At 39.9% G+C, this 14,666-nt stretch overlaps 1 protein-coding gene across 1 annotated transcript in view; it reads right to left on the bottom strand.

The window, feature by feature from the left end:
• The window catches only part of pspc1 (paraspeckle component 1), a 166,773-nt gene that overhangs the window by 63,731 nt on the left and 88,376 nt on the right, over positions 1–14,666 (bottom strand). Inside the window, exons 2-5 of the mRNA XM_056240391.1 lie at positions 8,764–9,065; positions 7,104–7,199; positions 5,360–5,556; positions 501–585 (exon numbers count right to left, since the gene is read on the bottom strand). Coding sequence (XP_056096366.1) covers positions 501–585; positions 5,360–5,556; positions 7,104–7,199; positions 8,764–9,065 — 680 coding nt within the window. The remainder of the gene's footprint in view (positions 1–500; positions 586–5,359; positions 5,557–7,103; positions 7,200–8,763; positions 9,066–14,666) is intronic.

Genomic DNA, 14,666 nt, shown 5'->3' with positions numbered 1-14,666 from the left:
AATTGACTAATTTTTATCGTGATAATCTGCTGTAATTAATGATGTGCCATTGTCCACGGTCGGAGCATGTTTCATGAAGTTACGAGCGAAAACGTGACATAAATGCCGCATCCGTATATTATTTACATGTGGGTCTTGCGAGGCTTCACGTAAAAAACTCGCTCAAGTTTAGTCAAAGCCCACTCTTCTACTCCGTGAGACTTTTAAAATGACATGACACATGACTATCTGAGCTGTATGATGTTTTTGACGCATTACATAATACAAAAAAGTATTTCACAAATGATGATTTTCATTTATTTATCTGCAAATAACACTACTTAGAAGTTAATCAAATTGGCAACATTCATTGTAAAGTTCAGACTCCAGGCTTTCAAATCACTCCTATTTTGACACTTCGGTATTAAAAGGTTAATTTGCAAATTGTTTAAAGGAAAACATTGTGAATGTGGAATAATTTTTTTTTTTTTTTTAAATCAGTTAAAAAAATAAAAGCACACCTCATCTCAACCTGCTTGCGTTTCTGCAGCTCCTGATTCCTGAGCTCCTCCAAGCGTCGCAGTTCCTCCTGACGTCTCATGAGATCTGTTGGTATAAGTCCACAAATATTTACAATGACAAAGTTAAGAATATTAGTAGTAAACGAGAAACGAGACAACACACTGGTTGTGGGAGATCACAGTCATTGTGTACTCATGTATGTTGTCCTCATTACAATTTATAGATGCCTTTTCAAGAAAAAAAAAACCTTATTATATCGAAATATTTAAAGGGACAATGTGTAGGAATTTCTCCCATCTAGTGGTGAAATTGTATTTTGTATTCAAACGAATAGTGCTCTACAGCGCCTCGCTTTTTCAAATGCGTGTTGCTTCTACGGTAGCCGTTATGTACCAAAAAGCTATAACAGGATGTCTTCTAATAGCACTTCATCGAGTTTTCCTTCGGGTGAACAGGTTTGTTATTTCAAACAAACTGCAACTTGACAACGAACAAACGGATATTTGATAGAATTGAAAGTTTCCTAAGGCAGAGAAGTGACAAGCAATGAAAAAAAGCTTGTAATTTAGACCGTAACATTGACTTACCTGTTGAGAAGAAAGCAGGCAAGTTCAGTGTCTATTTTGAATGAAAGCTTTCTCCTGCATCAACTCTTTCCACCTGTAAAAAGCTATCCTGACATTAAACCTTGTTTTTTTGCAAATTCCAGTCTTGTGGCTCCACATAAGTATGGTCCTCCATTATAAATAATGTGCAGTGCAGCCTTTTAAACTTGCCGTGGCAGTGACAGGCGTCTCTCAAATCTTTTTGTCCGGTTCAGCTGCTTTTAGTCACGTGACGCTGGCTCTGAACGAAAACGAGTTGTGGAAATGCGTTGGCATAGTACTTTTTGTCCCTCTCTGCTATTATAGTTTATCAAGATGGCGGAACGACATGGAAGCCTCTGTGGACCTACCCGTCCCATGTATATAAAGATAATAAATTCTTCGTTTATGAGGATAAGTCAGATCATTGGCAGAGGTATTTATACACCATTGAGGACATATTTATGAATAAAAATATTGATTTTAGATAATAAAATATTTAAAAAACTACACATTGTCCCTTTAACCCTCTGGGGACCAAGGTGTTTTTGGGGCCCTTGGGATGTTTTGACATGCACTGACATTTGTGCTTTTTTCAGTTATTTATAAACATGTTAATGGCAAAGGTGTAAATTCACTCTATATAGCACAAACGGGGCTACCATAATATGTGAGCAACATGTATGTACATGTTTGTATTTTTAAGAGAATAATGTTTATGCGTGGTTATTGAAAAAACTAAAAATTAAAGTTTCTGAAATAAAGCAACAAAACAATACTAAATATGTGTCCACAAGACTTTTGACTAATGGAAGTTGTGGCCTAGAGATTTTGCTTCAAAATGATCTGAAAATCATCCTGCCTAATTATTAACATAACACAAGATTCTTTTAAATTGTGAAAAACATTTTTTGTTAGCCAAGGCAATATGTGAATGGGCGTGAACGGCCCAACCCCATTGTGAATAATTAGGTGGTTCTCACCTGAGAAGACAAAGACCCGCATAATAATGAGCCTTTCATTCAGGTGTGTCACACAAAAAAGAATGCAAGGACAATATATATATATATATATATATATATACACATATACACACATATATATATATATATAAAATCAAAATATAAATGAAAGTCAAAAGCACATTTTTAGTCATACCTGGAAACAAATCCTGTTCAAATAGGTTATATGGGCCATTCAACAGAATTGGTTCAAAGTTAGAGTTGGAAACATCTTAAAAAGAAAATTGTCTTTTTCCATAAATGTCTTAGTAGGCCAATACATTTTATCATACATATTTCAAAGTTAAGGATTCATTATTTTGATATAGCTTGCATTGGAACAAACACTATAACATCTTAGTTGATTAGTTTATTGACAAAACATACTATATATTTAACATATGAGCAGAAACTGCTAACAAAAGCTTATTTGATGTCTATTTTAGAGTTAAAACTTTATAATCTATCCAAAACTAGTCACACACACACACACACAGAAACATGATTCAAATTTAAACAAAGAATAAAACACTTACAGCTCAGCTCGATCCTCGAAATGAAAATAAACCAGCACTTGTTCTGAGGTAGGTAAATGTCCCAGGATTATTCCTCACAGCTGCGCAAGACCACAGTACATTAATCTGACTAAATATGTGTTTACCGAGTTTATGTGGGCGTTTACACGTCTCAATGTGTTGCTTCAGATCATTAGCGTTTGAATAGCGCGCGCTCTCCGTGGGCGTGTCACATTAGGAAAATAATGAGCTGAGAGAACGATAATGAGAACGGCTGACACCTCTCTCTTTTTATATAGATTACATAAACAGAGAATATTTATTTTAGTTTTAAATTAGATAATTTAAAAATACAAACTTAAATGATCATAAACATATATTGCTCATGTCTGGGTGTATAGTATTCGCTGAGTTTTGTTTAAGTTTAGAGACGTGCTCCAGAAAAAAAAGTTCACGGACACGGAGAGGCAGAACGCACACCCTGTTTATTTTCTTTATTTTACAGAAGCACAATATTTTATTTCGATTGTAGGTGGGCACATAAAAAAGTAGACATTTAACAGTTTATTTTTTCATATTTCTTAAAGTGTGTATGTCAGGTTAATTTTTTTTTTAGATATATTAAATAAGGGTTAGATGTCTGAGTGAAAATGTAATTATCATTAAAATTATTACTGTAATTGCCCTACAGTAAGCTGTATAGCCATTTCTGTCAAGATTATATTTTTAAAACACACCTGTGCTGTGACGTCAGAAGAGGGAGACGTGGCGAAAAAGTTCTATTCAAGTATGGAGAGTTTTGAGTCTAAGGAGATACAAAATCCCCCTCAAACCTACAATGGCCCACAGCCATACAATTTTGAGCCTCCCAGGCGTGAGACAGATGAGGAGCCAAACAGAAATTTAAATAATTCCTATCGAAGAAACATAAATATCTGGTGTGAAGAGAACCAGTGGAGAGTTGGTCAGGTGTCTTAGTAAGTATAGGCATAACTTAGAGGTGGAACGGTACATGTATTCGTATTGAACCGAAACGGTACGGGCGTCACGGTTCGGTGCATGAATATACACAGAGAATACGGTATAAAAATAAATAAAACTCGCGTGCAAATTAATTAATGCGGAACTACTGTTAGATACGCGGGTTATTTAGGGACACCTAATCTGTAGCTCCGCCTTAGCTCTGAAGCTCCGTGGCTATAATGAACAGGCTGCGATGTCAAGATTGCAATGCTGGAATATGTTGGTGTGTGTGTGTGTGTGTGTGAGTGTGAGTGTGAGTGTGAGAGAGAGAGAGAGAGAGAGAGAGAGAGAGAGAGAGAGAGAGAGAGAGAGAGAGAGAGAGAGAGAGAGAGAGAGAGAGAGAGAGAGAGAGAGAGAGAGAGAGAGAAGCGCGGGCGCAATCGAACAGTGGAAACATAAAAACTGGAAGAAATGTGCGCTGCAGCCTGCAAATGACCGAGGTCTTGGATACCGAAGCAGCACTGAAGTCAGCATGTTTGGTCCGAACAAAGTTGACCCAGGCACGGAACACAGTTTTAACAGTGTTTTTGCACCCAGCACAAACGCAGTAATTCACCATCGTGAAAATACGCCTGCGTATACCTAACTAACTACCTAACTTAAATAACTAAATAAATAAATGTCCTAATTACTAATTCTCTCGCTCTATCACTCGTACAATTATCAACACAGCTCACAAACTCACTTTCTCAGCGACTGGGGAGACGTATCCCTCTTATGACGTCAAGCGATTCGTTTGGGGGGAGGAGCAGTTTTAAGGGTGTACTCACACTAGGCACGGTTGCCACGAACCGGGCCCGAGTACGATTGTCCCCCCTCCCCACTCCCCCTCTGGCCTGCACTCACATAGGGTTTCAGCATTCGTGCCGGAGCACGCTTACGTCATTATGGTGCGTGCGACGGTTTCGGGATAAACCAGAAGAGCGGCGCTCTCTGAACACAATGTCCATCGCTCTGTTTTCTTTGTGGATAATTTTGTGTCGTTTGGTCCACGGTGGTCCACAGCCCTCTCACAGCCTGTTGTTAAACAGATGCGTCGCCTTAGTGGCGCGAAAATTTTCACGTAATCGTGCTGCTCGTATGAGGAGATTTGCAAGGTACCAGCTGAAGTGCAGCAAGGACTTTGCAGCTTTGATTACGGACTGTGTTGGTTTTGGAGCGTCGCAAAACCATGACGTCACGCGTCCTGTTCCGTGCTCCAGCACGGTTAGCGCTCACACTGCATGCGAACCGCGCCCGAGTCCAACTGAACCGTGCTCTGGCCCACCTCTTCCAAGCGGGCCAGGGTCGGCTAATCGAGCCGCGCCCGGGCACGGTTCGGAGCACTCACACTAGTCAAACGAACCGCGCTTTGGTGGTCAAACACACTCGGGCACGGTTCAAACTGGCTAGTGTGAGTACACCCTAAGTGAGTTCTGAAAATAACGAACTTTTTCATCTTATATTCTGCCTTTAGGTATCGAAAAACATACAAAACAATACATCAACTTGTCAAACGTGTACTTCCCCTAACTATTTTGTGTTAATCATAATTACAAATTTAACCTGACATACACACTTTAACTCTGTATGACCAGAAATGAGGGAGTAGTTTAAGTCTATTTTTCTGCTATGTGAAAAAAATCTGCCAAAACACGCCGGCGCGTTTGCCGTCCCCAGAGGGTTAAGCATTTCCCTCACAACATTGTGGTGGGCAAAATAAGTGGCTCTTTTAGAAAACTAATATGCATACTACCTTGTCTCATCATCATGAGTTGATGCTCATGTTTGGCAGCCTCCATTTCAGCCTCCAATTTCTCTTTTGCCTCCTGTATGTTCCGTTCCACTTGTTCCTTTTGCTGTTTCTCCATCTCATCCAGAGCCTTCCAGCGAGATGAGTACTCAAACTCAAAGGTGCCTGGCTGTGCAAAGCGTGGCTGATGCTCCCGTTCCCTGTATTGCAGATTCTTGTGGTTAATTTAAAACTTTTTTTCTTTAGATATACTATATGCATATGGAATACAATTAATCTCAATTACACTGAACAAAATTATAAATGCAACACTTTCGTTTTTGCCCCCATTTTTCATGAGCTGAACTCAAAAATCTAAGACTATTTCTATGCACACAAAAGGCCTATTTCTCTCAAATACTGTTCACAAATCTGTCTAAATCTGTGTTAGTGAGCACTTCTCCTTTGCCGAGACAATTTATCCACCTCACAGGTGTGGCATATCAAGATGCTGATTAGACAGCATGATTATTGCACAGGTGTGCCTTAGGCTGGCCACAATAAAAGGCCACTCTAAAATGTGCAGTTTTATCACACAGCACAATGCCACAGATGTCGCAAGTTTTGAGGGAGCATGCAATTGGCATGCTGACTGCAGGAATGTCCAGAGCTGTTGCCCGTGAATTGATTGTTCATTTCTCTACCATAAGCTGTCTCCAAAGGCGTTTCAGAGAATTTGGCAGTACATCCAACAGGCCTCACAACCGCAGACCACGTGTAACCACACCAGCCCAGGACCTCCACATCCAGCATCTTTATCTCCAAGATCGTCTGAGACCAGCCACCCGGACAGCTGCTGCAACAATCGGTTTGCATAACCGAACAATTTCTGCACGAACTGTCAGAAACCGTCTCAGGGAAGCTCATCTGCATGCTCGTCGTCCTCATCGGGGTCTCTAACTGACTGCAGTTCTTCGTCGTCGTAACAGACTTGAATGGGCAAATGCTCACATTCGATGGCATCTGGCACTTTGGAGAGGTGTTCTCTTCACGGATGAATCCCGGTTTTCACTGAACAGGGCAGATGGCAGACAGCGTGTATGGCGTCATGTGGGTGAGCGGTTTGCTGATGTCAACGTTGTGAATCGAGTGGCCCATGGTGGCGGTGGGGTTATAGTATGGGCAGGCGTATGTTATGGACAACGAACACAGGTGCATTTTATTGATGGCATTTTGAATGAACAGATATACTGTGACGAGATCCTGAGGCCCATTGTTGTGCCATTCATCCACGGCCATAACCTCATGTTGCAGCATGATAATGCACGGCCCCATGTTGCAAGGATCTGTACACAATGAAAACAAGCTGAAAACATCCCAGTTCTTGCATGGCCAGCATACTCACTGGACATGTCACCCATTGAGCATGTTTGGGATGCTCTGGATCGGCGTAGACGACAGCGTGTTCCAGTTCCTGCCAATACCCAGCAACTTCGCACAGCCATTGAAGAGGAGTGGACCAACATTCCACAGGCCACAATCAACAACCTGATCAACTCTATGCGAAGGAGATGTGTTGCACTGTGTGAGGCAAATGGTGGTCACACCAGATACTGACTGGTTTTCAATTTGTGAACAATATTTGAGAGAAATATGCCTTTTGTGTACATAGAAAAAGTCTTAGATCTTTGAGTTCAGCTCATGAAAAATGGGGGCAAAAACAAAAGTGTTGCGTTTATAATTTTGTTCAGTGTATCTAAATACATACTTGTGATACTGTGCTGATTTTTGCAACAGTTTTTCTGGTAGACCATCTTCATCATCAAACTGTTCTGTTGGCTCAAGAATGACTGGACGAGGGGACCTGAAGGACAAAAATGAAGAAGAATTCCATGTCAAAACTCTATTACTTGACTTAAAGGTCCCGTTCTTCATGTTTTTTTGAAGCCTTGATTGTGTTTACAATGTGCAATATAACATGTGTTCATGTTTCGTGTGTAAAAAAACACAGTATTTTTCACACAATTTACTTATCTGTATACCGCTGTTTTCACTGTCCAAAAAACGGCCCGATGACTTCCTTGTTCTATGAAGTCCCTCCTTCAGAAATACGTAACGAGTTCTGATTGTGCCAGCGGTTCCTGTGTTGTGATTCGACAGCAGCTTATCGCACGTTGCCCGGAAAGGTCACGCCTCTTACCATAAATTGGAGATGCATGCGCTGATTGTTATTGTAAAAATGTCAAACATATTACCTTATCAATTTGAGCCGGAATCAGACCCGGAGAACATAGATGAAGAGAATCGATTAGAACCTGTTCAAACACGACTTTTGCTGGATGTTTCACAGTGGTAAGCTGTTTATTTAGTAGTTGTCATACTTTTAATTGGTTAAATTGTAATGTTAAATGTTACAAACCGTTGTAAAAGCTTGTGGTATGTGGTTTTGTCCGTCTGTCGAATTAACGATGGTGTTGTTGAATTTTTAAAATAAGTCCATTGTTTATTCCTACCTTAGTTACACGTGTGCACAAGTTTTGATTAGTAATACATGTTTTATAGGTGTACATGGAGAGTACACATAAATACACTTTATTTTTACCATGAATATAAAAGCTGCCATGTTGTGTAAAAGAAATCGTTGCCATGCATTACAATAATTTATTTATTAAAAGTTGAATGTTACGTGACTGCACATTAAATTATTACTGCCTCACATCAGTGTATAGGTTTGTCGACGAATGATGCAGATTGCAGACCCTCCTCCATGTATGGTTCATCACCCGGGCTTTGAAGCAAACTGCTTAAACCCATATACCTTACAAAACATAAATAATATTTATCGAATAATATTTGCGAATCCGGCATTAAACTGATTGAGATTGAGGAAGCTGTCCTCGGCAAAATGTGCTGCACATAGTTTTAATTGTGGATTAAATTTTTCGGGAACCGAGTTAAACATAAATTGTAACCATTGATCTCTAAGCAAAGCGTCCCTGGGAAGGCCAAAGGTGAATTGAATCCAGCATGAAAATAACAGCGTCTCGACGACAAACAAACACACTCTACAAACAAAACTCTTCCTCTTCTCCGTGGGAGCGCAAGGTATTCCTGTGGGCGGAGATTAGTCAAAAAACTGTTCTAGTTACGTCATTAAAAAAGGAAGTAGAGGGATGTAGTCCAAACCGGCCGTTCGCTGTAGGCTTTGAAAGGGGACTTCTGTTAAATAAAATATCTCGCTACTAGGCATTGAACTTTGAGCTTTATAATTTTACAGGTATTATTTATGCTCTAACAGCAACATTACACACTAACTAAAGTTTGAAAAATGGAATCGCGAAGAACGGGACCTTTAACATATTTGATATCTACAGACAGGTCAATCACTGATAAACACAGATCACACTGTGAAAATGAAAAGTTATTACATTGTAAGCAAAAGGGCTCCATCTGCACAGCGGTCCAAGGCTTTTCGGGCAGCAGGCTTATTGGCAAACTCCACAATCCCCTTGCCTGTGGGTCGTCCTCGGTCATCAACCACCACGACTGCCCGCTCAACTGGGCCGAACTGTGAGAAGGACTGTTCAAGAAGCTCATTAGACACCACTGGTGAGAGGTTTCGTACTGTGAGTGCAGCCCCATGTGTGGCAAAACGAATCCGGATGGGCCTGTTCCCCAGCACCGTGCCGTCCAGCTCAGCCTTAGCAATCTCTGCAAGTGTCCTTGTCTCCTGAATAATCAAAACAGTGACAATTGAAAATATGGATGCTTAAATGCTACAAACAGAAGTGAGCACAATTAGCAAACTTCTTTATGGTTTTCATGGCAAGTGTCCAGTAATTAAAATCCAGTTCAGTCCAAAAATCTACAAACTTACAAAAATACAGATCAATCTTTCTTTGTTTACTTTTTATTTAGATATAATAACATAGCAACCCCAGTTATTTTGCTTCGGGTGGGAGATAGTATTCTCAAAACAAAATAAAATATTTAGATATTATAAATGGATTGACGAAAAAAAACAATCAAGTTTAATTATACCTATGGGTTGTATTTAATACTGATATATCAATTCTACATTATCAAATAATTACGGGGTTCAGGGTTTATTATATGAAAGCAGGGGCCTTCAAGCTCAAACCCACTGATCTAAATCAAACTACTTCTCCTAGAGGGTTTATTCGATTCACACCAAACTTTTTCAACATGATGCAAAGACATTGGAGATGGTAAATTGCAAATGGATATTGAATATCTCGAACGGTGTTGCCATGGCGAAGAATTAAAGTAATGACAAAAAAAGCAAAGGAAGAGTCTCATATCTTCTAAACAGTATAACCACTAGATGGCATAGGCCTGTTTTTAAACAGGGTTGAGCAAATCATTGTTGCTGTGCACAGGGTTTTCATAATTACTTTTATTAGGTATTGCATGTGGATGTAAATTTAGTAGTGCTGTCAATCGATTATATTTTTTATTTGGATTAATTACACTTTTGTTGTGCGATTAATTGTACTTATGAAATTAAGCATATGCCATTTATCTAGTTTAACACATTCATTTTGTCATCATTTGCTATATCCAACAAAGTAAATAATCAGATTGAAGGGCGATTCTCACAAAACTGCATTTTCTGCAAGCTTCAAGGACACTTGGAGACTCCAAAAGGACACCACAAAAGTCTATATAATCCTATTATATAATACATTTATGCACACCAATGCACCCATGAAAAAAAAAAGCATTACAGAATTTTTAGGGCCCAAGCCTTGAAAAGGCGAAGGCCCTATTGTTTTCCTAAGGATTATTTATTAGGGCCCAAGCCCTGAAAGGGCGCAGAGCCCTATTGTTCTTCTTAGGATTATTTGCTATTCTTCTTTATTATTATTTTTCTTTTAACATTTCGGGCACTTTTGGGGCCCTTAACGTGCTTGAAAACTCTTGAAACTTTGCACACGGGTCAGAACCCGCGGTCATCAGGGCCGGGCTGAAGCTGGTACCCGGGCGTGGCAGGGGGGCTCGACAGCGCCCCCTGGAATGGGGTTTGAACACTTGTCCATATATCAAACACGCTTGCATGTAATAATCTGAAACTCGGTACACTTATAGATCTCATCGGGCTGAACAACTTTCGCGCTCTAAGTTTTACGCCAGCCCAACAGGAAGTCGGCTATTTAGGGTTGTTTGGAAACGCATGCTCAGGAATTTGAAACACTTCTCCTAGGGAATTCCGCCGTTCGTCTCCAAACTCGGTGTGCATGAAGTCAAAACATTGAGGATGAAAAATTGCCAGGGGATTTTTGATATCTCGAACGGTTTGGCCGTGGCGAGGAAACGAATTTATGGCGAATAATGGAAACAGGAAGTGTGTTATAACTTCAGCATACAGTAACTGATCTTGATGAAACTTTAGCAGTGTGTTCGCTGAAAAAGGCCGATCACATGGATGTGACTATTGTGAGTCAAAGTTATAGCGCCACCAACTGGCAGCAGGAAGTGTGTCACTTTCAAAATGCTTTTAAATCACCCTCTTATTTTTACCCGATTTGCTTCAAACTTTATGTGTATAATGTAGACACACGCCAGATGTAGACCTGTGAAAGGATTATTGATATCTTAGATACTGTTGCCATGGCAACGCATCAAACTTTAATATTCTTTTTGGATGCTTTTGAGACTCTTAGCATGCCTGAAATTGCTTAAAATTGCATGAAACTCGACAGACAGATCACATTTATTAGCCAGTAGACATGTGCAAAGTTTCAGAAACGGGCGTGGTGCAGGGACTCAGTAGCGCCACCTTTTGACAAAAGTGGGGGGGTTAGTTTTATAGTTTTACCTACAATCATAAAACTCGGTACGCATATTGTTCAGATCAAGCCGGACAACTTTCTAATTAACTGTCATTAGCTCAGACCAAGAGGAAGTCAGATATTTTGGTTTCAATATGGTCATTTTCTCTCTCTCTCTCTCTGAGCCAATATGGCAAGCCGTTTTAACATTTAAACATTTTAACCTACTAGTCTCAATTTTCATGCTTCTAGTACTTATTTTTTAGATACTAGTATCTATTCCATTAAGTACTAGTACTTATTCATTAGCGACTAGTGCTTATTCTTTAGTACTAGTGCCTATTCTTTAGATATTAGTGCTTATTCTTTAGATATTCTTTTGAATACGTATTAGTTGCTAATGAATAAGTACTGGTATCTATTTAATAGGTACTAGTATCTAGTGACTTAGTACTAGTATTTATTGTATAAATACTAGTATCTATTAATAGGTACTAGTATCTAAAAGGTCATTTTCTCTCTCTCTCTCTCTCTGAGCCAATATGGCAAGCCGTTTTAACATTTAATCATTTTAACCTACTAGTCTCTATTTTCATGCTACTAGTACTTATTTTTTAGATACTAGTATCTATTCCATTAAGTACTAGTACTTATTTATTAGCGACTAGTGCTTATCCTGTTTAGAATATTCAAAGTGCTTATTCAATTTTTATGCTTATTTATATTTTCAGAGCAGAACATCCGTTTTTTCTGCTTATTCAATATTGCATCTAAAATGGAAGTGACTTGACGTGTGTGTGTGTGTGTGTGTGTGTGTGTGTGTGTGTGTGTGTGTGTGTGTGTGTGTGTGTGTGTGTGTGAGAGAGAGAGAGAGAGAGAGAGAGAGAGAGAGAGAGAGAGAGAGAGAGAGAGAGAGAGAGAGAGAGAGAGATTGTGTCTGTTACAGTGACAAGAGTTTAACCCTTTAAGGCCTTGTCTTTTTGGATATATATCTTTTTTTATTAAAAAAAATGTGCATACAACCCATATCTTTTAAATGTATTGTTTGCTTTAAATTAAATTAAGATTGTATGTTTGGTAATTGAACCTAAATAAATTTAAAATTAATGTGCTATATTTCAGATCAATATATTTGTTTTCCTTCATTTTAATCAACACAAACTTTATTCTCATCTGAATTATAAATAACTTATTTCTGTATAAAATAAAAAATCCCGAATAATCCAGACCAACCAGAGCGCACTATTTATACAACATCATCAGTGCTGAAACGGAACTACCAGAGCCGTTCGGCAGATAGCGAGCAGATATTTTGATATTTTGTGTCACGTTGTGCACAATAACCCTAAAGGCACCAGGGTGGCGGTGCCACCGGCTTAATATATATATATATATATATATATAAATATAGCTGCGAGCAGCGATGAAGGGCCAAAGCCGGCGGCACCGCCACCCCGGTGCCTTTAGGTAACTAAAGGCACCGGGGTTGCGGTGGCACCGGCTTGGGCCCGTAATCGCTGCTCGCAGCTATATTTATATATACACTCACCGGCCACTTTATTAGGTACACCTGTCCAACTGCTCGTTAACACTTAATTTCTAAGCAGCCAATCACATGGCGGCAACTCAGTGCATTTAGGCATGTAGACATGGTCAAGACAATCTCCTGCAGTTCAAACCGAGCATCAGTATGGGGAAGAAAGTTGATTTGAGTGACTTTGAACGTGGCATGATTGTTGGTGCCAGAAGGGCTGGTCTGAGTATTTCAGAAACTGCTAATCTACTGGGATTTTCACGCACAACCATCTCTAGGGTTTACAGAGAATGGTCCGAAAAAGAAAAAATATCCAGTGAGCGGCAGTTCTGTGGGCGGAAATGCCTTGTTGATGCCAGAGGTCAGAGGAGAATGGCCAGACTGGTTCGAGCTGATAGAAGGGCAACAGTGACTGAAATAACCACTCGTTACAACCGAGGTATGCAGCAAAGCATTTGTGAAGCCACAACACGCACAACCTTGAGGCGGATGGGCTACAACAGCAGAAGACTCCACCGGGTACCACTCATCTCCACTACAAATAGGAAAAAGAGGCTACAATTTGCAAGAGCTCACCAAAATTGAACAGTTGAAGACTGGAAAAATGTTGCCTGGTCTGATGAGTCTCGATTTCTGTTGAGACATTCAGATGTTAGAGTCAGAATTTGGCGTAAACAGAATGAGAACATGGAACCATCATGCCTTGTTACCACTGTGCAGGCTGGTGGTGGTGGTGTAATGGTGTGGGGGATGTTTTCCTGGCACACTTTAGGCCCCTTAGTGCCAATTGGGCATCGTTTAAATGCCACGGCCTACCTGAGCATTGTTTCTGACCATGTCCATCCCTTTATGGCCACCATGTACCCATCCTCTGATGGCTACTTCCACCATGTCACAAAGCTCTAATCATTTCAAATTGGTTTCTTGAACATGACAATGAGTTCACTGTACTAAAATGGCCTCCACAGTCACCAGATCTCAACCCAATAGAGCATCTTTGGGATGTGGTGGAACGGGAGATTCGCATCATGGATGTGCAGCCGACAAATCTGCGGCAACTGTGTGATGCCATCATGTCAATATGGACCAAACTCCCTGAGGAATGCTTCCAGCACCTTGTTGAATCTATGCCACGAAGAATTGAGGCAGTTCTGAAGGCAAAAGGGGGTCTGTCACAGAGCTACCCTCAGTTCTTTGTGACCCCTTGTTAGCCCTTCCACAAAACACATGAACACATACTTGGTTTTTAAAAGACTCTTTATTTACCTTAGTGTACCAGCGACATGAGAGATGGATTAACCACCCAAATATATCTACAACTATACTGTTGTGTCTCAGACTGGCCACCTGGGCACTAACCCAGAGGACATTTAAAGTTTGCTACAGACTGTTGATTGTCACCTGGATCAGCATACATGGTGGTGGCCATCTTGATTTGGGTAAAAGACTGGAATGGACTTTCCTCATGCTTTTTATACCTGTGCTGTGTTGCATCATGGGAAGTGGGAGATACCAAGTATGGTGGGAAAGGAAGGGGAATTGGTTGATGTTAATGTGTACTTCCTCTAATTATTCCTGAAGTTTACTTATTGAAGTTTCTACTGTTATTTAAATTTGTGTGGTGAAGGAAATGAAGTTACTTGATCACCTAATATTTTTACTTGATAATTATTACATGTTCATGGTCTTTATTACTTCCCCATGTGATTTATTGTTGAGAAATGGTTGTACCCAGGGGTATAAATTCTCACATAATGAAGTGATCAGGAGAGTTAAGACTGGTGGTAGTGAATGCTGTATCAACTGAGTACTCTGATTGAAGTATTGGACCTGATGCAAGGTTATTGTTTTTGGTATCTTGAAGTTGTTGTTTTTTTTCTTTTTTTTTGTTAATTTTTCATGCTGTGGCACCTGTGAGCACCTTGCACTTTACTGGCTTGGGAGAACGTAAATAAATATAAAAATGGCATTCAACGTCCTCCATGTGTTATTTTGAAGAACTCTG

The sequence above is a fragment of the Rhinichthys klamathensis genome, unplaced genomic scaffold, assembly GCF_029890125.1.
Source record: "Rhinichthys klamathensis goyatoka isolate OS25496 unplaced genomic scaffold, OSU_Roscu_1.1 h1tg000595l_1, whole genome shotgun sequence".
Taxonomy (NCBI): Eukaryota; Metazoa; Chordata; class Actinopteri; order Cypriniformes; family Leuciscidae; genus Rhinichthys; species Rhinichthys klamathensis.
Note: the sequence above shows the minus strand (reverse complement) of the source record. Positions and strands in the feature narration are given on the sequence as shown.